This window comes from Ascaphus truei, chromosome 8, assembly GCF_040206685.1.
Source record: "Ascaphus truei isolate aAscTru1 chromosome 8, aAscTru1.hap1, whole genome shotgun sequence".
In the NCBI taxonomy this organism is placed as follows: Eukaryota; Metazoa; Chordata; class Amphibia; order Anura; family Ascaphidae; genus Ascaphus; species Ascaphus truei.
In genome coordinates, this window is record NC_134490.1 from 39600556 (window position 1) to 39623668 (window position 23113).

At 46.4% G+C, this 23113-nt stretch overlaps 1 protein-coding gene across 4 annotated transcripts in view; it reads left to right on the top strand.

Annotated features, from left to right (window-relative positions):
* Positions 1-23113, top strand: part of DOT1L (DOT1 like histone lysine methyltransferase) — a 60505-nt gene that overhangs the window by 21903 nt on the left and 15489 nt on the right. For 2 of the 4 annotated variants that reach the window (XM_075611567.1, XM_075611570.1), the window contains exons 5-22: positions 1548-1776; positions 2224-2318; positions 3147-3209; positions 4990-5045; positions 6898-6977; positions 10456-10524; positions 11841-11947; positions 12996-13037; positions 13658-13741; positions 14646-14880; positions 15298-15411; positions 17450-17541; positions 19199-19300; positions 19749-19886; positions 20075-20200; positions 21135-21598; positions 22375-22510; positions 22695-22841. In XM_075611567.1, the coding sequence (XP_075467682.1) occupies positions 1548-1776; positions 2224-2318; positions 3147-3209; positions 4990-5045; positions 6898-6977; positions 10456-10524; positions 11841-11947; positions 12996-13037; positions 13658-13741; positions 14646-14880; positions 15298-15411; positions 17450-17541; positions 19199-19300; positions 19749-19886; positions 20075-20200; positions 21135-21598; positions 22375-22510; positions 22695-22841 (2379 nt within the window). The remainder of the gene's footprint in view (positions 1-1547; positions 1777-2223; positions 2319-3146; positions 3210-4989; positions 5046-6897; positions 6978-10455; positions 10525-11840; positions 11948-12995; positions 13038-13657; positions 13742-14645; positions 14881-15297; positions 15412-17449; positions 17542-19198; positions 19301-19748; positions 19887-20074; positions 20201-21134; positions 21599-22374; positions 22511-22694; positions 22842-23113) is intronic. The other 2 variants (XM_075611569.1, XM_075611568.1) reach the window with 2 other exon arrangements.

A 23113-nucleotide genomic window follows, 5' to 3' on the forward strand; every position in this document is an offset into this window, starting at 1 on the left:
ATTCAGGGCGAGCGCCAAGATACTCATTCAGGGCGAGCGCCAAGATACTCATTCAGGGCGAGCGCCGAGATACTCATTCAGGGCGAGCGCCAAGATACTCATTCAGGGCGAGCGCCAAGATACTCATTCAGGGCGAGCGCCAAGATACTCATTCAGGGCGAGCGCCAAGATACTCATTCAGGGCGAGCGCCAAGATACTCATTCAGGGCGAGCGCCAAGATACTCATTCAGGGCGAGCGCCAAGATACTCATTCAGCCCCAAAGGAAAAAATCAAGTGCAGAACTGGGAACCGCCAGCTTTTATTTGAGATACAAGTGCCTACCAAGTCTGTGTTTGTCTTGGGAACTTTTATAATTGAACAGGCAGAGGAATAGCAATGTTTCACCCGGCAGCGATGTCCCAAAATGCAGAAGGAAAGTGCAGTGTTAAACGCACAGTTTGCCGGTTCCCTCACTTCATGTAGTCACAGGTTTCATTAAATGATTAGGCAGCCCGCAGCTGTGCTGGTTAAAACCTGGGTGTGTTGGTAAAGCCCTCGTTCCGCCTAGTAACATATATTCTAATGTCAGAAGAATGTTCAACGAGGTGTTACGTGACCAAGTGCTTTGGCGTGATTGCGAATCTATATTACATTTAAGATCTTTGCAAGTCTGAGCCCGATTAGCTAAGTAACGAAGTAACAATTAGCGAGGAATATGCGGTACATGACGTCTTTGTTTATGAGACATGTTTTATGCCATTTAAAACAGATTAACAACTGTATTATTTTTTCCTAGCTATTTTTTATTTGATACGACATTTTTCTTATGAAGGTTCCAGAGCCCGCAGTAGATTGTCCACATGGCAGCCCCTGCTGCTTATTCTCACTTGCTCCACTCGACAGTACAAAGCTGTTTTCCATGCAGACATCAGAGACTTATTAGAGAAACGGAGCATCCCTGATGTCCAGTGATTGCACAGTGTGGGGGTTAAGGGGTCAGTCCGTCCTAGGACCACTGCGTACTAATGGCAGTGACTAGTTTAAGGGGTCACATTTGGGTGATAGACCGATATGTAATAACTATACGTATACTTGACTATACTGATCTATAATTATGTGTTTTCATATAATTATTGTTAACGTGGTTTGTAAACCAGTTGAGCTAAGACTTGGGAGGGGTTTGTTTCCTCTGTCTGCTCCCATATGTCTGATGTTACTGTGTACTGTGTGCTGAACAAGACTTCGTACAGGCCAACCCCCCCACCCCCCTTCCCTTTTATTGGGATAAGACATTGACAAACGCTCTCACATTCAAAGGCCCCAAAGAAATGGAATTTATAATTAAAGTAGCAAAAGCAGCCAAGTTGTTGCTATTTATCATGAGTTTTAAATTGTTTACGCATAGTTATTTTGGCCGGCTATGTGAGATTTCACGTTTTAGTGAGCAGGGAAAAACTGGAGGTGGAAACAGACAAAGTATTGTGCAGTCTTGGGGAAGAAATCTTTTAACAAATAGCCATGCTGGAGAAACTGTACCTTTCACCTTGTCTCTGCCGCTCTCCGCAGTGGAAGGGAACCACACTTCCCATGAAGCTGAACACTCGCCCGTCCAACGGGCTCCTTCGTCACATCCTGCAGCAGGTCTACAACCACTCGGTGACCGACCCGGAGAAACTCAACAACTACGAGCCCTTTTCGCCCGAGGTGTACGGAGAAACGTCCTTTGATCTGGTGGCCCAAATGATCGATGAGATCAAGATGACAGAGGATGACCTCTTTGTGGACCTGGGAAGCGGTTAGTAGGGTGGGCAATCCTAAAACATGGAGGAGTTATAGGGTGCGGTTACATGGGGCAATAGGAAGAGTTCTAGGGAGCGATTATATGGTACGATAGCAGGAGTTATATGGAACAATATCAAACGTGTTATAGGGAGGGGTTATTTGGGGGCGGTCGTGGGAATTATAGGGAGCGATTATCTGCTGCAAACAGAATAAAGCAACCAAACAAATGTTTTAAAAGAAGAAAAGTGAGAAAAACGGATTCTAGAATTTATTGAACAGCTTATTTGTACTGTTAATGTTAGTGCTATAGAACCAAAGTCATGCAGAGAATAAGCTATAACATTATTTCACAGGACGCATCACACGGTACCATAGACTGGGCTGTAACGTTGTGTAGCACATCGTGATCCTGAGGTTGTGCTGCTTGCTTCATTCTAATTGGCTGTTCTCCCCCTTGCAGGAGTCGGACAGGTTGTTCTGCAAGTTGCTGCAGCCACGGGCTGCAAACATCACTATGGGGTGGAGAAAGCAGATATCCCGGCCAAGTACGCAGAGGTGAATAATTTGGGCCCTTTCCTGAGACTCCATATAACAGAAGGACCAGAAAGTTATCATGTCCATTAACTGGAATGCAGACAGACATCGAAAGGCAATTTGAAGATTCACAGAGGAGATATTAAGGTTACCTTAGATCAGGGGTGCGCAAAGTTTTTGAGCTGCAACCCCTTGCCTGGCAGCCCCAGCGCTTGCACCCTCTCCCTCTTTCGCCCTCCCCCCCGCCCCCCGGACTCAAGTCATGTGATCCCGCAGCGTCATTTGACGCGCGTTGTCATGGCGACGCTTCACGTCACAAGACCCTGCGGCATCATTTGACGCTGTAGAGCCGGCTGAGAGCAGATAAGAGACGTTCAAGGCCTCACGCCTTCTCCGGCAAGTTTTTTAAATGCCTTCGGGAAGATCGGTGGCCTCTGTAACTGCTGCGCCCCCCTAGAAAATCTTGCACACCCCTGCCTTAGATGGCTTCTATTACAAGCCAACTGTAGCCCTTACTGTACTGGAAAAGGGGAGAGGTGGAAGTGCAGTGTAAAAGGAGCAAGGGAGATATGATGGTTTTAAAAATATCTTTTACTGCTTTAAAAGACTTGACAACCTACTATGTAGCTACAGTTCCCCAGGGCCAGTACTATGACTTAGAACTAATAATAAAGGTGCAGTAAGGAAGCTGACGGGCTGAGTGCCTGTACCATATGTTAATATCTTAAAGCAGGTCTAGAAACAGATTTGGGAGCTCAGCAGAAGACTGATTGCAGGCCTTGCGTGGTCCAGCTCTTGTAAGCCAGTACATTACAGTAACTGCTTTCCTTCCCCCGTCTCACCCTGCAGTCGATGGACAAAGAGTTCAGGAAGTGGATGAAATGGTATGGAAAGAAGCATGCAGAATACACAGTGAGTACCAGCGTCTTACTGCAGGCATTTGGATTGATGTCTGCATACCGTGTTCAGCGTTGCACAGCGCACATCTCCTCCACTTTTATAAATTGCTCTTGTTTATCAATAATCTGCATTCATTTAATTAAAGCTGCAGACCAAGAAGTATCCTACATGTTTGTTTTTAATCAGTTCTGTACTATAAGAAAATATTTGTAGCATTTTTTTTAACCACTATAACTGTTTTTTTATGTATTATAATGTAACAAGCATTTTTGTTTCTATAGCAACCATTTCCAAAGTCACATCCCCTTCTTCTGAAACAGGCTCTGGCACACCCCTTTTTGAGCCCTGCCCTCTCTCTAGCAGTGCACCAATTGTATCTAGTGACTGTCTGGTCACATGATGTTCCCCACAGAACATTGCCTCTTTGGTCCTCTTCTGCTGCACTGACAGCCATTTAGTGAACCCCGAGCCGAATCTTCACCGATCGGTCATCAACTTAGCTAATTACTTACCATTGTATGGATTGTATTGATGCACATATTAAAGGGGGGAGGGAACCGCAGCTCGGACTGCTGCTTTAACACCAGCGTTTCTTTTTGTTTTGTTTTTTAACTGAAGCAATTCCGCTTAGTAAATGGTTAAGTCGGCAGGTGGCAAATACTGCCTAAATGTTCAAAGCAAAGGAAACGTGTGAGGCCTGTTTAATGGATGCAACGCGGTGTTTACTATATGGTTCACAACTTAACGGGTCAGTCCCTCCAAGACCAGTGTACTTATGCCATTGGCATGATTAAGGGGGTCACATTCGGGTGATGGCTTTCTACCAAAATATGACTTCTAAAAATATATAATGTGTGTTGTTTTTTTTAAAGATATATAATTATAAGTTGGTTTGTAACCTTGGTGGGCTGAAATTTGGGAGGGGGTTCGCTGTCTCTGGCTGTTCCCTTTTGTGTGCTTCAATAAGAGCTTGCACAGGCAAAGCCCCCTTTCTCCTCTTCCCCTTATCTTTATGGACTGTCTAATAAGGACAGGGTGAAGAAAACACAAAATTGACCAACACTTCCCAGAATTTAGAGGCACCTAAGAAAAATAATTTGTAATCGATTTCCAGACAAACAAAAGCAGCTAAATCTTTGCTATTAGCACACTTGTTTTGTTTATAGAAACCCATAAGATTGTAAATTCTTTATAAAAGGTTGTCTACTGGTCTGTTATTTGGGACTGTACTGTTGACGTAAATTTCTGCTTACCAGATACAACAGAAGAGAGAATTGTCTTTCTATAATTGGTTGTTTTTAATCTTTGTAATCTGCTATTGTCCCGTATAGTAGAACTGTGACAAGTGTCATAAATAATACAGAATTTGATATGGGTGGGAAATATTGAATAAACATATGGTTTATAATATATTATTAATAGCAATAATTTGTCAAGCACCAACATATTCTGCAGCCCGGTACAATGGGGGTACAGAGTTCTGTTTGTTACATAAACCGAATGACATGACAAACCAGCGCAAACGGATACAAAAGGTAATGAGGCCCTGCTCGTAAGAGCTTACAATGTACCGGGAATAAAGGACAATGTTGAAACACAAAGTAAAGTGGCTGCTCATTATGGGACAGAGTTTGAATCAGGGTGGAGTACAGTCCAAACCCTTTTGACCTAGCCACATGTGCTGAAGCAAGGATTTTCTGAAAACCTGACCCGTTGGTGTCCCTTGAGGACTAGAGTTGTCCACCCCTGGGCCAAAGGGTTAATTACCTTTCTATTTTTGTTTTATTTAAAGCTGGAGCGCGGAGACTTTCTCTCGGAAGAGTGGAGGGAGAGAATAGCAAACACAAGGTACGTGGCGTTTCGCTTGCAGAACACACTGCATCTGTGCTGCCCGCTACCCTCTGCTGGTAGCGTCTCACCCCTTATACCGGCCACGCATAACACGGCAGGATTTGCAGTGCCTCATCTGAGCCTGTTCTCTGACGTGGTCGGTTCAGTGCGGTGCTACAAGGGCTCCTACCCTCTTAACCCCTTCCGCGGCTGAAGGGTTTAATGCACCAAGTTATGCCTCAGAGGCTAAAGGAGGAGTCCCTCTTAGGACGAGCATAACCTAACGAAATGTTACATTTAGCTGATTTTTTTTTTTTTTCTCTTTTGTCTAAATATTTTTTATATATTTTCTTAAAAAATGTAACATTTCCACGGTTGACAAGCGGGTGAGGGTGTTTACATTCTTTATCTGATGTCTTTTTATAAGACCGCCCATAAAGCTGGAGGTGAATAATCAGTTTTGTTGATTGATTCATAATTACTATTCAAACAATCAGACTAATAAATATTAGTCTCTCTTATGCATTTATTTTGATCAGGACGCATACAAGTTAAATTGTTACTTCAGGGAAAGGGAGCAAATTACACTGCGTTTGTCCCCCTCGCTGCCAGCAAAACCAGCACTGTGTGACAGAGCAATATAATAATATACAGTGCAATGTGTCGCTGGCACCTCTGACGGCAATGCCGGGTTATACATATTTATTTACCTGCTATGTGTGACGGCCCTTTTAAAAACCTTTAAAATCTGATTCTGTTGCATCCAACTCTATAGACCCGGCTACAAAACGTCATAATACATGTTCAACCGGATTGATGAACAATGAATGCAACTTAATATCCTAAAAGAGTTCTATTAAATGTATATATATATTAAATTACTTCTAATAAAGTGCACTATTATATATGTAGATGTTTACACCTTTGCATGAAATTGATTCACTTTTTGGAGATAGTAAGTTGCTTTCACTGCTCAGTGATCAGGTTCAATATAGGGTTAATTATGGTGCAGTTATTTAGGATTGCGTAAGGACTTGTGTAGATTACTTCTCTGACGAAGCCAATTATGGCGCGAAACGCGTATGGAGCCACGTGACATTTTACCTTTACAATGGTGTCGTTTTAAGTCCTACAAGGAAAGACCATTTTAATTGGTACGAGGGACGGTTTTGTAGTTGGATCCGTGAACTTTTTAATTGGAGAAAATCGTTGCTGAAAGGAGACGTAATCGTGAGCTTGCAGTCTCCGGAATGCGTATGTTTAGCTGACTAATATTTGTGCCTGTGTAACAGAAGATGGATTGCACTTTGGGAAGTAGGGGGGCAGTGCATTTCTTCCGGTGAAAGGGTTTAGTCACAATGATGGGTGACAATTTGGGGATCATTTTATCTTGGACCAAGTAGTGGCATGAACACAACTGATGCAGTTTGCACCATTTGGATTTAGCATCAGCTTTTATATAGAAAGTCGCTCCTCTCTCTAGTTCCCTTCGTTATTCCTTTCCTCATTTCTGCCCGACCTCATTCCTTCTATTACAGATTGATGTCCAGTAGAAACAGCACAGATTGCCTTTGTTCTGTGTGCGCGCCTCTCCTTGACCCCCGATAAACAGACCCTCACCCGTCCATCCCTACTTCCTTTTTCATTTAACCTATTTTCCCGTCACTCTGGTAGCAAAGGAGTTAAACAGAGCCGATTCCTTGCAACCCTTCCCCTTCTCAAACACTGATGGGCATTACCTTGTTGTTTGTTGGGCAATAGAAGCAGTGCGTGGCTTGTTTCTTTAGGGTGAGTGGGCTGGCAGGGCGAGGGGGTGGCAGGTCCGATGTCTTTTCTTTGCCGCGGTAGTAACCTCACCGTTATTTTGCAGTGTTATTTTTGTGAATAATTTTGCCTTTGGTCCTGAGGTCGACCACCAGCTAAAGGAGCGATTCGCCAACATGAAGGAAGGTAACATATTGAGCACAGGGGGGTTCTGCATCCACTGGGGAGTGGGAGAGGGGGGGGGGGTGGGAATGGGTGTAGCTATTTATTTTTACATCTAACAATTTTCCTGCCACTTTTCACCTTTGCTGCTCAAGAGCCCAAACTACAAACTCTGCCAGGAATGATTATTTTTATATGTATTCATGTACACATCACTATTAACAATTTTAAATACAAGAAGCAAGATGTATAATTCAATGGTAAGCGCATCAGATGGGCAAGTAAATTATTGGAGCAGTCCACTCCTCTCGCACCTTTTACATGGAAGGGAAACACATGGTCACCAGAGCTGAACCACTTTAAGTTCAGCACCGCGCATCACCTGATTCACGAGATACATACCGGGAAAGTGGTTACCGGTCCTTACGGGAATTTAAACCTCTGGCTCAGGCGGAATACAAGGTTTTGTTTTACCTGGAGGGGACTGTAGTGGTGCCAGCTTTACAAGTATGTGTATTGAGAACGAGAGGGTCCCCAGAGCTAACATTTACATGGTTCATTCCTGTGGACCCCTTGCATCCCTCAATGCAAAAAAAAGTCATGTGTGCTGAGCACGTGTATTTTAAGTGAAACTTCTTTGTCTTTGGTCACTGTTTGTCACAGATATTGTATTTGTGATGGTGATATTTTTAATTAAAATTCAAAATAGTGTCGGTGGGAAAACGCAAAGAAGTTTGACTTTGAATGCGTGTGCTCGGCACACTTCTGTTTTAGCTATTTGCACTTCTATAGTTATATTAAGTGTGTGTGTGCGCCTGCCTGTGTGTGGCCTGCCTGTGTTTGTGTGTGTGTGCCTGCCTGCCTGTGTGCCTGCCTGTGTTTGTGTGTGTGTGTGTGTGTGTGTGTGTGTGCCTACCTGTGTGTGTGTCTGCCTGTGTGTGTGCCTGTGTGTGTGTGTCTGCCTGCCTGTGTGTGTGTGTGTGTGTGTGTGTGCCTGCCTGCCTGTGTGTGTGCCTGCCTGTGTGTGTGTGTGTGCGTGCCTGTGTGTGTGTGCCTGCCTGCCTGTGTGTGCCTGCCTGTGTGTGCCTGCCTGTGTGCCTGCCTGTGTGCGTGTGTGCCTGCCTGCCTGTGTGCGTGTGTGCCTGCCTGCCTGTGTGCGTGTGTGCCTGCCTGTGTGCGTGCGTGTGTGCCTGCCTGCCTTCCTGTGTGCTTGCCTGCCTGCCTGTGTGTGTGCCTGCCTGCCTGTGTGTGCCTGTGGGTGCCTCTGTCTCCCAATTGCCGAGCCCGACCGCCACTGATATTTTTAATTAAAATTCAAAATAGTGTCGGTGGGAAAACGCAAAGAAGTTTGACTTTGAATGCGTGTGCTCGGCACACTTCTGTTTTAGCTATTTGCACTTCTATAGTTATATTAAGTGTGTGTGTGCGCCTGCCTGTGTGTGGCCTGCCTGTGTTTGTGTGTGTGTGCCTGCCTGCCTGTGTGCCTGCCTGCCTGTGTGTGTGTGTGTGTGTGCCTACCTGTGTGTGTGTGTGCCTGTGTACCTGCCTGTGTGTGTGCCTGCCTGTGTGTGTGTGTCTGCCTGCCTGTGTGTGTGTGTGTGTGTGTGTGCCTGCGTGTGTGTGTGTGTGTGTGTGTGTGTGTGTGTGCCTGCCTGTGTGTGTGTGCCTGCCTGTGTGTGTGCCTGCCTGTGTGTGTGTGCCTGCCTGCGTGCCTGCCTGTGGGTGCCTCTGTCTCCCAATTGCCGAGCCCGACCGCCACTGCACATGTGCACCAGACTTTGGGGCGGCCGGGAGAAATGAGCAGGGGGGACTGTTCTTTTAAGTATAGTCAAGTCCTTCTTAAACTTAAATTTGAACTCAAATTATTTCACAGTCAGTCTGAACTTATTGCAAACTTATCTATCACTCTACCCCAGTGCTTGGGTATGGGGGTCAAAAGTGTGGCCTCCTTAGATGGGTGGGATCCCTAGTAAAGCTGGTATTACAGTAAGGCAATTCAAAATTGCTTGTGATAGCCGCAAGGAGATCTTCAATTTGAAAGCAACCACAGGATATACCGAGTTTAGCACCGACAGGAAAAAGGACAGAGTTGGTGGGCCACGCAGTTCTTATCTGCTATGACATTATTTTTCTTTATTCCCCCCCCATGTTCTCCTTTATCAGAGTCCCGATCTGTGTTTTGAATTCTTAAGTATGATGACTGGAGTATGGCAGTTTGGGAAGTTGACATTTAAAGTCACACTAGTCATTGCACAGGGTGGGCTCGGGGAGGTGGGAGTGATGTGCTGGCAGATCCTGACTCAGTGTCTGCACATCGTGATTCTCAGAGGAATCCTGTGACTCAGGACTGCCCCTCCCACAGCAGAATAATACACGACTCATAGCTTGATTGTAGTGACACACACAGAGGTGATTTTAAAGCAGCAGTTCCTGTTTTGGCTATATATTTAATGTACCTAACCTGGGCTCCGCAGTCATCCAACCTCTGCAGATTCTTCAGATCCTGAGATGTTTATAGTTTTTTGTGTCAGTGTTTGAAACGCTCAAAAACGTCCAATGTGGCCGCAAGGTCACCAATAGAAAGCGGTGACGTGTTCTCCCGATGACATGGCAGCTTTCTATTGGTCACCAGGGCAAGGCTGACGGAGGCAGCCATATTGCTTTTACTGGGCAAGTATTTTTGCCTGGTGGAAAAGACTTCTGGAATCTCGGTAACCAGGAGTTTCCTCAGAATTGCAAGGTCAGGAAATATATATAGAAATATACATGCCCTCCAAAAGAAAATCAAAATGAACAGCCCTGTCCACTGCTGCAGTTCTGTCTGTCACTCGTAGCACTGACAGACTTTGTTATGCATATAGTGTCACTTTCCGGGTGATTATGATACGGGTCACTTATTGCTATGCAAAACCGTTGTTTGCATTTAAAACTTGGCGTCATTGCAGATCACACGTAGCCGCAGTCTAAGTTCTCCAATACTCTATGATTTTTTTCCCCGCACTGGAAAAGATTTTAGCCCCTTTGATTTACATAGAGCTGTCCTCTTCTCCAGTGCAGCCGGTAGATGAAAGGGCTTCTCTCAGCAGTGGAGAGTTTAAGGGGCACAGGGACCAAGTGCTTTTTGTATTAATGCCTTTTGTGTTACTGTGCTCTTCGGCACGGACGGGGATACAGTAATCTTTATTCCTCCCACAGTTCTGGTTATCTTAACTTGTGGCTTTTTCTTCATTCTTTCATTCCCTCCTTTCTCACTTTGCCTTTTGATTTTTTTTTCTTATTTCTCTTGTACCTTTCCTTTTTTTTCCCCTTATTTCCTCTTCCTCCTTTTTCTCTTTCCTCCTTTCTCTTTTCTTTCCTCTTCCATCTGCCTCCCTTCTCTCCTGTTTGCTTTATATCCCTTGTATCTCTCTCCCTCTCCTCTCATTCTCTGTCTCCCTTCGTTCCCAGATCCCTACTAATCATTTTATTTTCCCTCCCCCGCACCACCCCTCACCTCTCTCAGGTGGCAGAATCGTATCCTCCAAACCATTTGCACCTCTTAACTTCCGAATTAACAGCCGAAACTTGAGCGGTGAGTCCCTCTTCTGATTCCTCCCCTGCCTAGCTTGTCGCTGAAGAATTGGCTCCATAAACTGAAGCTCTGCTGGGGCAGTCCTGTCGATTTTATTTTGGCGCACCTTTCACTATTGTGTTCATATTTAATATTATATGTAATGTTGTTTTATCCTATATCTATATGCCTATATTAATAAACATACTGTTTAGTATTCAATTTCCTTGTAGGCTTTTGGAACCCCTTGGCTATCACAGAGGCCAGCAGGCTTCTCTGACAAAGCAGGGCTTACTAGTACCCTTCTGATTTACAGACAACTTCAGCAAAGGGTTAAACAGCCTCCAGAGCTTATTCACAAAGGCCCATATGCACTAAAGGGTGTTAAGCTTTAGCAAGTCAACTCCCACTCATTTGAATCAGAGCTGGGACCTGCTAAGCAAAGCACCCATTTAGTGCACATTGGCGAAAGTGCAGTGATTATGCATTGGGGTTAGAGCTCCACCTGCTGGCTCTAGATCAGAAGGCAATTCACTATGCAACACATAACGTATGAGGGAGGGTCTGTATTAAAATTGTGTATTTAGTGTAGATACACCAAGCTATTTAAAAAAAAATTAAAAATTTGCAAAGGCAGATATGACACTTGATGTGTCTTACAACTTACTAATAGTTATCTCCTCCCCCTAACTAGTCCATAACCGCACTTTCTAATTCTTCCTTTAATTCCCTTCCCTCACTGCTCCTATAACTGTTTCCTATAGCTCCTTCCCTCACTGCTCCTATAACTGTTTCCTATAGCTCCTTCCCTCACTGCTCCTATAACGGTTTCCTATAGCTCCTTCCCTCACTGCTCCTATAACGGCTTCCTATAGCTCCCCCCCTCTCGCTTCTCCTATAGCGCCTCCCCCTCACTGCTCTCAAAAACCACTCCCCAAATTGCTCATTTGCATAGGGAGAGCAAAATAGGATCCAAGCCCCTTAATACATTGACACCAAGCTGCAAATGATACAAACTGCACCTGTAATTTGGGCATTGCTTATGTTGAGGAGGAGCCCCATGCAGTTGTCTCTGAACTGGTGCCAGCTGCATATCTTTTTTGGCAATTCACATTACCTCTTTGCTGCTAATAGATTGTTAGCTCTTTGGGGCAGGAATTAATTATACAATTTTAATCTAGTTGTATTAGCTGCCTTACAGAAGTGTCCGTTTTTAACCTCCTCCTTGCCAGTGGGGCTAGCAGCCTATTGCTCTGCATGGCATTGCTGGTGATGGAGTGAGAGAAGTAGCTGCCTCCCTGTATAATAATCTCTTCTTCCTGTGTCTCCTCCCGCAGACATTGGCACTATAATGAGAGTCGTAGAGCTGTCACCACTCAAGGGTTCTGTCTCGTGGACCGGGAAGCCCGTCTCTTACTACCTGCACACTATAGACCGGACCTTAGTGAGTACTCAAACCAGCCTTCCCTCCTCCTAGGAGTCAGAGTAGGGGACTGCTTTGAGAATAGTGCATGGGGGGTTTAAACCTGGTCCTCTGCAGACAGGAACGGGTTAAACAGGAACATTTGGAAGCTCTTGGCTTAGGGCCCAGAAGTTTGTACGCTAAATCTGTACCGAGTGGCTGTATATGTGTTGAACGTACGCGTTGTATAAAAGTGAGGTAGAGAGGAGTGAGGTGCGTAAGGAAGGGCTTTATGGACGTGGCATTCAGAAACGCGGCCCTTCCACTAAATTTTTTTCCGGACGAGCCCGAATAATATTTCCAACATGTCCGTGTAACCGGCTCTCTTAGGTTCAATCGCCCTGGGAGTAAAATACTACTTTACCTCCTGTGTGAAATGGAGGCCTTTTCCATTTTTTCTTCAATTCCGTTTTAATTCTAATCGTATCTGGTAATTTATTGTTCTTTTCCGTTATCTCATTAATCTAATTGTGCCGCCATCGTTAGCTAAACAAAACTGCTACAGGGAAAAGAGTCTGGATGAACAATCAACCTGCATATACTGCAGCTTACAGCCTCAACAAAAAGAGATTAGGTAAACACTACATTTGTATAACGCAGAAAGGAGAGATCAGCATGTTAAGTTCAGTATGAGGGTGGCTTCTTGTAAGGTTTATTGCAGTCTGTTTAACCCCTCCACTGCTGGAGGGCCCTACAATTCATTGCATAGCCCCGACATCAAAGGAGTTAAAGCAGGGGTGGCCAACTCCAGTCCTCAAGACCCCCCCCAACAGGTCATGTTTTAAGGACATCCCTGCTTCAGCGCAGACACCAACTGAACCACCTGTGCTGAAGCAGGGATATCCTGAAAACCTGACCTGTTGGTAGCCCTTGCAAACTGCAGCTGGCCACTCTTGAGTTAAAGGAATAGCTGTGTTCTGCACCGTGGCTATACAGACAGACTTTGTTGCAGAGTTTCTGCTCCGTTACCTTGCTGCTAACCTCTCTCTTCTTTCTTTCCTTGTTTGTTTTTTTTAAATTCTTTCAACAGCTTGAAAACTATTTTTCTAGTCTGAAAAATCCAAAACTCAGGGTAAGTTTCACTTTTTAAAAATCCTCTCCGATCCGTACCGTTAAATAAGAAAATGTACTTTTAAAATGAACAGAAACCAGTGTGTGTTGATGGGTGGTTTATGATGAAAGGGGCCACCATTAATACTCTATTCCAGGGGTGCACAAACTGGGGGGTGGCTAGAGATTTTTTTTTTTTGGGGAGCGTGGGCGGTTGCAGAAACCCCGAGCTCTTCCCCCAAGGCATTTACATTAAATGCCGGGGGACCGCGCAAGGCCTCTGCAACTCAACTTGCCGAGATTCAACCGGCGCCTGGAAGCGTCGCCATGGTAACGCCACATGATCCCGCAACGTAATTTGATGCTGCACTAAGTAAGGTAAGGGGGGGGCGAGAGGTCTGAGGGAGAGCAGGCAGGGGGGCGCAGCAACAAACGTTTGCGCACCCCTGCTCTATACAAACGTGTATTCATTTTTGTATAGTACCCTATATATGAACTGACAAGCTTGCAGTCAAATTTCCCTGTTGTTGCCAGGTGCCAGGATAGCCAGCAACGCATTGCTTTGTAAAACCCTGTGCTAAAGTGGGTGCTCCGTGTCCCATAAAGGTGGCTTCTTGTTCACTCCTGGTCTCTCTCCGGCAGGAGGAGCAGGAAGCGGTGCGACGAAGGCAGCAGAGGGAGGGGAAGAGCAATACCACCACCCCAACAAAAATTCAGGAGACAAAGGTGAGGACCCCCTCTCCTCCCCCCCAACCCCAATCCTCTCCCCTCCTCTCTCCACCCCAATCAGATGGAGATCTTCTTCCCTGCAGAGCGGCAGCAATGCAAAATCTGTCACTCTTATCCTGCCAAGGAAGGAAGAGACTGGAGGGACCTAGTTCAATGTCTGTTATTGTCATAAACAATACTTTGAGTCTACCCCTCCTGTCTGTCATTGTCACCCTGTAGTGGGAGGGATAGGCTGTATGTATGGGTCATGGGTCACTTCTGTAAGTCTCTGCAGTCGGAGTGACTGTATAAGCCGCCTGGCACACTGCAGTGAATGGGCAGACTTGAGGTGTCATGGATTGCTTGCTGGTGGCTGGCACTGTCGTTTTGAGTATGATTGTTAAACTTAATACAGTAGGTGACATGTCCCTTCTGTCTCTGTATCAATGAATCAATGAATCACTGTGAAGTTGGAAGGGCAGACTGTCACTCTGCAGTAGAAAGGACACACAGGTCCCCCTTCCCTGTTGCTCCAGAATCAGTGCTATAGTCTGTTCATGTACTCTCTCTCGGCCTATGGTGGGAGGCTATAGATAAGGTCCCTTCTCTCTGCTGCCCTGCCGTGGATTTGGAAGACTGGAAGTATGATGAAAGGGCCAGAAGAGATATATTGTTCATCTAATCAGTCTCCCCATTTTGACTGACAGGCAGGGGGATTTTTATCCCACTTGTGTCTTTGCCGCTGGGGTTCACTAATCACCGGTGCTGGTTATAGCACCGCGATCCAGCTTTGCCATTCAATTCAATCCCTCTTTATTGCCTGTATCGGAGGCTCGTGAATCTCTCCCCATGAGTCTGCGACAAATAGAAAGGGCCTGAGGCTTATCCCACCACCACCGCGTCTCTCGTTTGTATCCTCCAGGATTCCGAACCCGAGGAGGAGAAAGTGGCTCCCGTGAAGAAGGTGTCGCCGGCCAAACCGCGCAAGAAGCTCTGCAAGAAGGGCAGGAAGATGGCTGGGCGCAAACGTGGGCGCCCCAAGAAGCTGACCCCCACCGCAGGAGAGCGCAAGCTCCAGAAACCGCAGTCTGCACTGGAAACCCTTCACCCACAGAACATCCCTGCCTCCCAGACACCCACACAGTTGCCCCCTCAGGGTAAGCGGGGCAATTAAAGTTCCGCCTAGTGCGGCAAACTAATATTTAAAAACTTTGGAGTGTAGTCAGCTTCTTGGAAAGATTCAAATACCATTTTAAAGTCACCGTTTTACTTATTTGTATCTTGTGAACAATTAATATGTTGCTTTTCTCCGGAAACACTGAACTGAAACATCAACTACTTCTGTCCATCTGGGACTAATAATGGCTTCATAATTACTTTACAATCAATAAACAGAGCAAAAAAAAACTGCTGATTATCAAGTGACGGGTAAAGATTGTAAAAATACTCCAGAGATTTTTTAAATGTATTTATTTTTTAATCATGGAAGTGTTATAAGTTTACATTTAAAAAGAAAATACTTGTCTCACATTTTTCTCTCTCTCATTCTGACGGGATCACTCTTTCTATTGCAGATACATACAAGTCACCTCATAGCCCATACTACCAGCTACCTCCAAAAGTGCAGCGCCAACCCTCCAACCAGCACCTGTCCTCTCCCACCCCCCCGGCCCTGCAGAAGCTGCTCGGTAAGGCTCTGACCCACAGAATTTAATGTGCCACCCACGGGTGGCACAGAAGGGACTTTGAGTCGGCATCACCCTCCACACAGTAACCTAAAGATGTGGACAGAAGGGTCCTTTGGCCCAATGAGCCTGTCGCCCTCACTACGGGGTGACATGATGACACAGAAGGGACAGATGGCCTAAGGAGCCTGCCCTTCCCATAAGGCTGCGGACCGGTGCCGCTTTTAGTTACATACATCTTTATGTGTAAGTCCCTGCTCGCACGGGCACGCACGCTCACTCAAGCTTGGCGCTTGAGTAAACAAAAAAAATGTAAGTTTAAAGCGCGCTCAACTTGCCCGCAACTACCCCAGCCCAAACCCCCCCTCCTCATCCCCCCGCGTGCACTTGTAAAATAGCCAGGACACCCGGCGCTCATGCTTGGAGATCTGGTGACGTCACCACTCTCTAGCATGAGCGCGGTCAGCGCCAGCGGGGCCACAGCCTTAAAGGGTGACCGTGACAGACGGGACGTTCTATAGTCCAATGACCCTGTTCTTCCCATTTCAGGGGGAAAGTATGACAGTAACAGCAGCCCTTTTTCACACTGCAAAGTGACAGACACTGCAATCTGTGTCACAGTATAGATCAGGGGTGCGCAAAGTATTCGTCCTGCGCCCCCCCATCTGCATGGCTCCGGTGTAAAATGACACTGCGGGGTTACGTGGCTTCACGTTGCCCCGCAACTTCATTTGACGCCGGGTTGCCATGACTACACATCGCTGGATGGTTAGGTAAGTGAGGTCAGGGTGTTTTACAGAGGCCTTGCTCGATCCCCGGCATTTAATTTAAATGCCTTCAGGGAAGCGTGGGACCGCTGTAACTGCCGCACGCCTTCCAATCCTTCCCCCCCCCGAAAATCTTGTGCGCCCTCCACTTTGCGCACCCCTGGTATAGATTGACAGGTGTCACCAAAGCAATACGTTACAGTCCTGTCTGGGTTAAGGTTATCTTGATGTGACCGTTCCCTCCTCTGTGTTCTGTGAATGTTGAATGTCTTGACGCTCTGCCTCCCTTCAGCAGTCTGAAGGGATATATTCTGGCCTCTCCTTACTTTGCACCGCCCGTTTAGCAGCTGCGCTCCGCAGCAGAGCCTTTCGGGTGACCTTGGTCAGCCTCGCACCCCTGATCTGGAGCAAAGGCTCTCTGTCACATGTCTGCCAATCTTTCTTCTCTGTTCTCTTTTTCTCCGGTTTTCTCTCTTTCCCGCTTTGGCTTGCTCAAGCGCACGCGTGCAAAACTCCACTTTAACCTGTTCACTTCCGTTAAGACCAGAACCGCCCTGCGAAACACAGGACTTGCTGTAGGGTGGTGCAGGAGTGTCTCTGGCCGGAACTGGGTTTAGAAAGGTGTACAGTGTGTCCCGTGACCACAGGGTGTCACTGTCACTGCTCGGACTGCAGTATCATAGAGGTGCAGATAATTGTACTAAATACATTTCATTTCAATTGAGATTTCCCTTTGAAGTGATGTCATGCTGATGCTTTTCCACTAATTGTGCTGATTTACTCTGATTTCCCTCCGCTCTTCCCTCCCCCTCCCTTCTCTTCCCTCCTCCCTCTCTTCTCTTCCCTCCCCCCTCTCTTCTCTTCCCTCCCCCCCTCTCTTCTCTTCCCTCCCCCTCTCTTCTCTTTCTTCCCTCCCCTCTCTACTCTTTCTTCCCTCCCCTCTCTACTCTTTCTTCTCTCTCTCTCTCCCTCTCCCTCCCCCGGCTCCTCATCCCTCTCCATCTTTTTCCTCCCAAGTATAGAATTACCCATAATGCTTTCTCTGCATCAAGCTTTCTGTCACCTAACACATTCACTTGCTCTGATAAGATCACCATAGTTTAAGATGATTAGGCAGAGCTCCAACTTGCACACACGATTAACCTCGTGAGGACCAGTGGTGCTGGGCCCTCTGGCACTCAAATGATTAAGCGTCAGCCTCCGTTCCCCCTGCTCTAGAACCGCACCGAGTCCCGTGTCCCCCGTTTTTCACTGATCTATCCCTTGCATTACAGATTCCTTTAGGATTCAGTACCTGCAGTTCATGTCATATATGAAAACCCCTCAGTACAAGGCCGGACTGCAGCATCTTCTGGAGCAGGAGAAGGTACCTACATTAGCTCTCCCCTCCCCCCTCAATGTAACACGTTCTCTCAACGCCTATGTTGTGGTGCAGTCATTGTAATGTTGTAGTATGCATACACAATTCTTATAGGAACAGTTATTTAACGCCTCATAATTAGGTCTCGGTACAGTGTGACTAATACCGTACTGATGTACTATATACAATCGTTTGATGTTTAAATGATGACAAATGTCCTGGCCACTCCAAACGGAAATCAATGCAGGTGAAATCCCAGTACATGTAATGAGAGAAAAAGAAGAGAAAACATGGCATAATTCTGTTTTATAAATGTAACCGCACACGAGGTAGTGCTGAAATATTGCCTCAGAGGTGATAGGTAATGAACATATTACATATTTTTCGGCAGCCGCCTATCACTAATATTATTTTGTGATTATTTGGGTTCACACATTATTTGTATATAATTTACTTGTTGGCGCTATACAACCCCCTTTTGTTTTTTTTTTGTTTTTTTTTTCCTATGAACAGTTACCCAGCAACATAATAGGGTTGCTGTAATGTGTTTTTGACCACGGGCAATCTGTTTTAGGTTGGCCATTTTCAGATCTACGAAATGGTGTAAAGCATTAACGGCAGTGTTTTGTTAGTTTAAAAAAATTAATAAATTAAGGTTTTACTTCTTTAAAAGCATATTGATGATACAAACATTTTTTTTTAAAAAGCCACTTTGATGTCACTTATGCTGAGTTTATAGTGGGGTCTACAGCAACATGTGACATCAGCCATCGTCGTCCTACAGCGATTCCTGCACTCTGGTGCAGGGACCAGAGATCGCGACCGGGGGGGCGTGGCCGTGAGCGTTTCGCTCTCATTGGCTGAACTGCTCACGTTCCTGTGACGTCACCCCTCGAGCGCTGGAAATATCAAAATCTTCTGACTTCCAGCCATCGCGACGGCTGACGTCACGCGGTCGTGCCCAATATGGGCACCTGCGACGGACATGTACTTGCTACGGCGCTGCGCAACTCTGCAGTCGCCGTAGCAAGTACTATAAACTCGGCCTTATGTTCCAGGAAGTTCCAGGTATCGCAGACCATGTGATTTCCCAGAACGTTCAGCTCTCCCCATATATCAGGAAGATACAATGTAACTAAATGATGCAGCAGCAGAGATACTTCTAACACTGGGGACACATCACTGCTAAAGAACCTCAGTCTGAAATGAGAACTTTATATTAAAATCCCCTCCTTTCATACACCCCCCTCCTGCTGTCACCAAATGGTCCCTGTCACAGGCAGAGCTATAAATGACATCACAGGAGGTGACAGTGGGACAGCAGACAGATGCAGCACACTGAGGGAAACTATGAAGTCTATTGGTTGTGGATGATTTAACTTGATTATTTTATTGAGATTTAATACTTATGTTATGTATCAAACTATTATTACCTTACCTAAAAACCTTCAAATTACAGCTTTTCTGTCTTAGTTGAAGTGTAGCTACATTCCATGCCCCCTTTGGCCCATTTATTTAAATAGGGCTGTATGGGCTTTTGGCACCGTTTAGTAAATAGGATCCTCTGTATCTGTTTTCCTGGGGGATGTGTGGGGTCTCTGTGTGCCCCTCTGTCTATATGACACATGCCACATCTTTACTCTGCTTCCCCCCTCTCCTGCAGGAGAAGAATTCCCACCTCCTCGGAGCCGCTCAGCAGCTCCTCACCCACTGCCAGACTCAGAAAGAGGAAATCAAGAAGCTGTTTCAGCAGAAGCTGGACGAGGTATGACCCTTCCGACTTTGTCCCACCCGCATGTCCAATTCATTGCCAGTTTAGAGAGAGATTACCGAATATTAAACAGAATAGAGGTGGTCTGCAGTGCTCTGCTCAGGACTATCGGGGTAAGCAGTAAGTTTTGAAACATGTTCAGTGGTAAAGGTTATTGGGACCGAAAGCAGCCTAGCATAGCACTCGGTCAAGAGGATACTCTGTAGTATGGTGTAGCAATAAGGGGGGCAGAGTGGTAGCGGAAGATGTTCAGTGTAGACAAGTGGGAAAGAGAGGAGAGTGCAGTAGACAAGTGGATCATAGCAAGAGACTAGAGGATGTTCAGAGTTAGACCTGTGAGACACAGGATGCAGCCCTGTGTGTGGGAGAAGTGCAGGGAGAGCCGTGTGCTTTGAGTTCGTCACTCATCTCTCCCACTTACCCATGTGCATCCCTCTCTCAGCTTGGAGTGAAAGCCCTGACCTACAGCGACCTCATCCAGGCCCAGAAGGAAATCTCTGCCCACAACCTGCAGCTGAAGGAGCAGAGCAGGCAACTGGAGCAGGAGAATGGAGAGCTGAGAAACCGCAGCCTGCAGCTGGTGAGCTTGGGGAGAGGAGCTGGCAGTGGGAAACTGGGGGGATGGAACTGCACATAGTGGTCATTAACGAAAGACACTGGACAGGGGCCATGCCATCGGATGGAACTAATTTGAGTTGTGAATTGGAAAGGGGCACGAGGAGCGAGTAGCTTGGTATTGTTGGACTGACTCCTCCTTTCCCTTACCAGCTGAAGGCGAGATGCGAGGAGTTGAAGCTCGACTGGAACACCCTGTCTCTGGAGAATCTGGTGAAGGAGAAGTTGGTTCTAAAGAATCAGATATCGGAGAAGCAGAAGCACTGTTTGGAGCTGCAGGTGTGAAATCTCAATGCACTGCAGCCTCATGCTATTATTGAATAGCTTAGCGGAAAGAGCAGTGATAGTTTAATGATAAGACCACATTGCCTTTGAGCCCGATTTGAATCCCAGTGTTTACTCTCCTTGTGACCTTACGCAAATCACTTTATCTCCCTATCTCTAGATTGTAAGCTCTTCAGGGCAGGCACTCATTGTGTCTGGATAATATGATGTACACCGCTGCGTACATTTAGTGCTATAGAAAAAGAAAATATATGGGTATATGTACCAACATAGAGAAAAATGTGTGCAGACGCACCTCTCCGTATATTGGAGCTGAGCTGCAGCATATGTAGGAACAGTTTCTCATATCTGATGCAGAATGGTAGACTTGCGCCACTCGTGGTGGATGTTTTGGGGGTAAAAAGTGTTGCCGAGACATCTCATCTGTGCCCATGTAACTGCTCCCCAATGTCTCCTACTGACTCTCCCCAAGGTGCAAACTGTAGCACGCAGGGCAAAATTGGAGCAAAATGCTTTGCTATGACGGTGCAGAGTGAAAATGCTCAGGTTTTGCTCCAAAAATTCCTTGATTCATTGACCCCTCAATATCTCTATCTAGTATAGGCTAGTTGTAACAATGCTGCCTTTGAAGTGGGAAGTTGGAATCCATGTTAACTCCTTGTGACCTCTGGCAAGTTGTTCTATCTCCCTTTGCACCACAAATTAGCGAGTGTGAATATTGTTTTCACACTGTTGCTATATACGTAATATCTAGTTTTCAAAGCGGGTAGTCGGCTATTTTTCTTTAGGCCACAAGGCGAAAGGGAGAGAAGGTGTTGCATCACTTATGGCTTTCAATTGATTGCCCTTAGAGGGCAAGAAGGGGTTGATGATTAGGCTATTTTTCAGGTGTCTCCCTTTGCTTCATTGTGCCTCCTGTCTCCTCCAGATCAGCATTGTGGAGCTGGAGAAGTACCAGAGACAACAGGAGCTCCTGCAGCTCAAGTCTTCCACTCTCCCGGAGGATCCACCCCCCAGCCACAGCCGCCCAAAGGGGGCCTATGGTGCTCGTTTCTTCTTGGACCCCTCCTCCGCCCGCCTTCCTCCACCCCACACCAATGGTCTGAGCCCGGAGCTGTCCATGAACGGCCACGCGGCCCACTACGAGCTGTACACAGCCCGGAGCAGCCGTCCCTGTTCAAAGGAGAGCACCCCTCAGTACACCCCCTCCCACCCGGACCACCCTGACATCGTGCCCTGCACCCCAACCTACGTTGCCCGGCACAGGGGCGATCGGTTGTATGGACAGTCCCAACCAGACTACACCCGCTATTCACCAGCCAAGATCGCAATGAGGCGCCACCTCAACCAGGAGCCTGCACCCAATGGGAGAACCCCTGAAATCAACCACAGGTAAGGAGAGGCGGCTTTAAGGCCACCGTAAGCATCGGTGCAAGGATTATTATTTATTTTTATTTTTTTAGGACTAAAACACGATTTAAACACTGACCAGTGAGAACTATAGAAGGGGGGGGGGGGTGGGGGGGAGATGGAAGCAGACAACTGACAACTGATTAGAGATGTTGGTTATAATAGGCAGTGGAACTGGCCCTACAAACCTTTTTTCTGCTGGAGAGATCACCATTGGGTTACACCGAAATCGTTACAAAAGGTTGCTGGCTAGTGTACCTATTTAAAGGGTTGAAAGTCTAATTGGCTTCTCTAGACAAATCTAACTGCTAATAGCAAAGATTTGACTGCTTTCCTCTTGGGGTTAGGGATTTCATTCAACATTGAATATTTTCAGGCCTCGGTTTGTCAATCAAGTGGTTTCTTAACCCTTAGTCCACCCTGTTCTTATCAGAAAGCCAGTAAGGATAAGTGGGGGGAGGTGGGCCTTACCTGTGCAATCTCTTGTTGAACACAGTGACATAAGACAAAAGGAGCATCCAGGGGAAATCAAACCCTCCCAACTGTCGGCTCACCATGTTTGCAAACTAGCTTTAATGAAAATGATTTAAAAATACTCTGAGGTGTCAGATTTGGATAAAAAGGCATCAATGCCCACATGACACCCCTTAAACAGGTCACTGCCATTAGTACACGAAGTGGTACTGGCCCTTGAAGTGGTTGCTGTGCCATAGTTTTCGAGTTAGGCCCAGTCTCTCTAATATTTTAATTTCTTCCAGCAGCGAGGGTGTGAAGGAAAACAGCTTCATGTATCCCAGCCCCGGGGTCTCCAACGGCATCCAGCTCAGTCCTCAGGAAACCCACCCCTCGTCCCCTGAAACCGTCCAGATATCAGGAGAGCGGGGAGCAGACAAGGTGAGGAGCGTGTTCAACCTCACAGGTCTCCTCTTCACATTTGCAGAGCTTTCCGAACCTCATAGCGGTGTCCTCTTCTGCTGTACTGTATTTTCAGGCACTAATGCTGCATTTATATTTTTTGGTCAAGCAGTGAATGCCTCTGTAGGCCCAGTAACCCACAATAATGCCTTCTGTCTTGCAGCTCTTGCGGGAGCGGAGCTCCCCTGCTAACCCAGAGACCATCACCAGCCTGCCTATAAGTATTCCTCTGAGCACAGTCCAGCCAAACAAGCTGCCAGTCAGTATCCCTCTGGCCAGCGTGGTGTTACCCAGCCGTGTCGAGAAGGTGGTAAGCCTAATTTTGTAGCCCTTCTCTGCACTTTCTCTAGTTCCATAATGTCTTCTAACGAGTGGTGCCCAAAATTGTACTCCATATTCAAGGTGTAGTCTTACCAATGCTTTATAAAGGGCATATTTATGTTTTACTTCCCTTCCATCCATTGCCCGTTTAATGCAAGATAAGATCTTGTTTGCCTTTGCAGCTACTGCATGACTTTGGGCACTATTGCTAAGCCTGCTGTCTACAAGCACTCCTAAATCCTTCTCCATCAAGGATTCCCC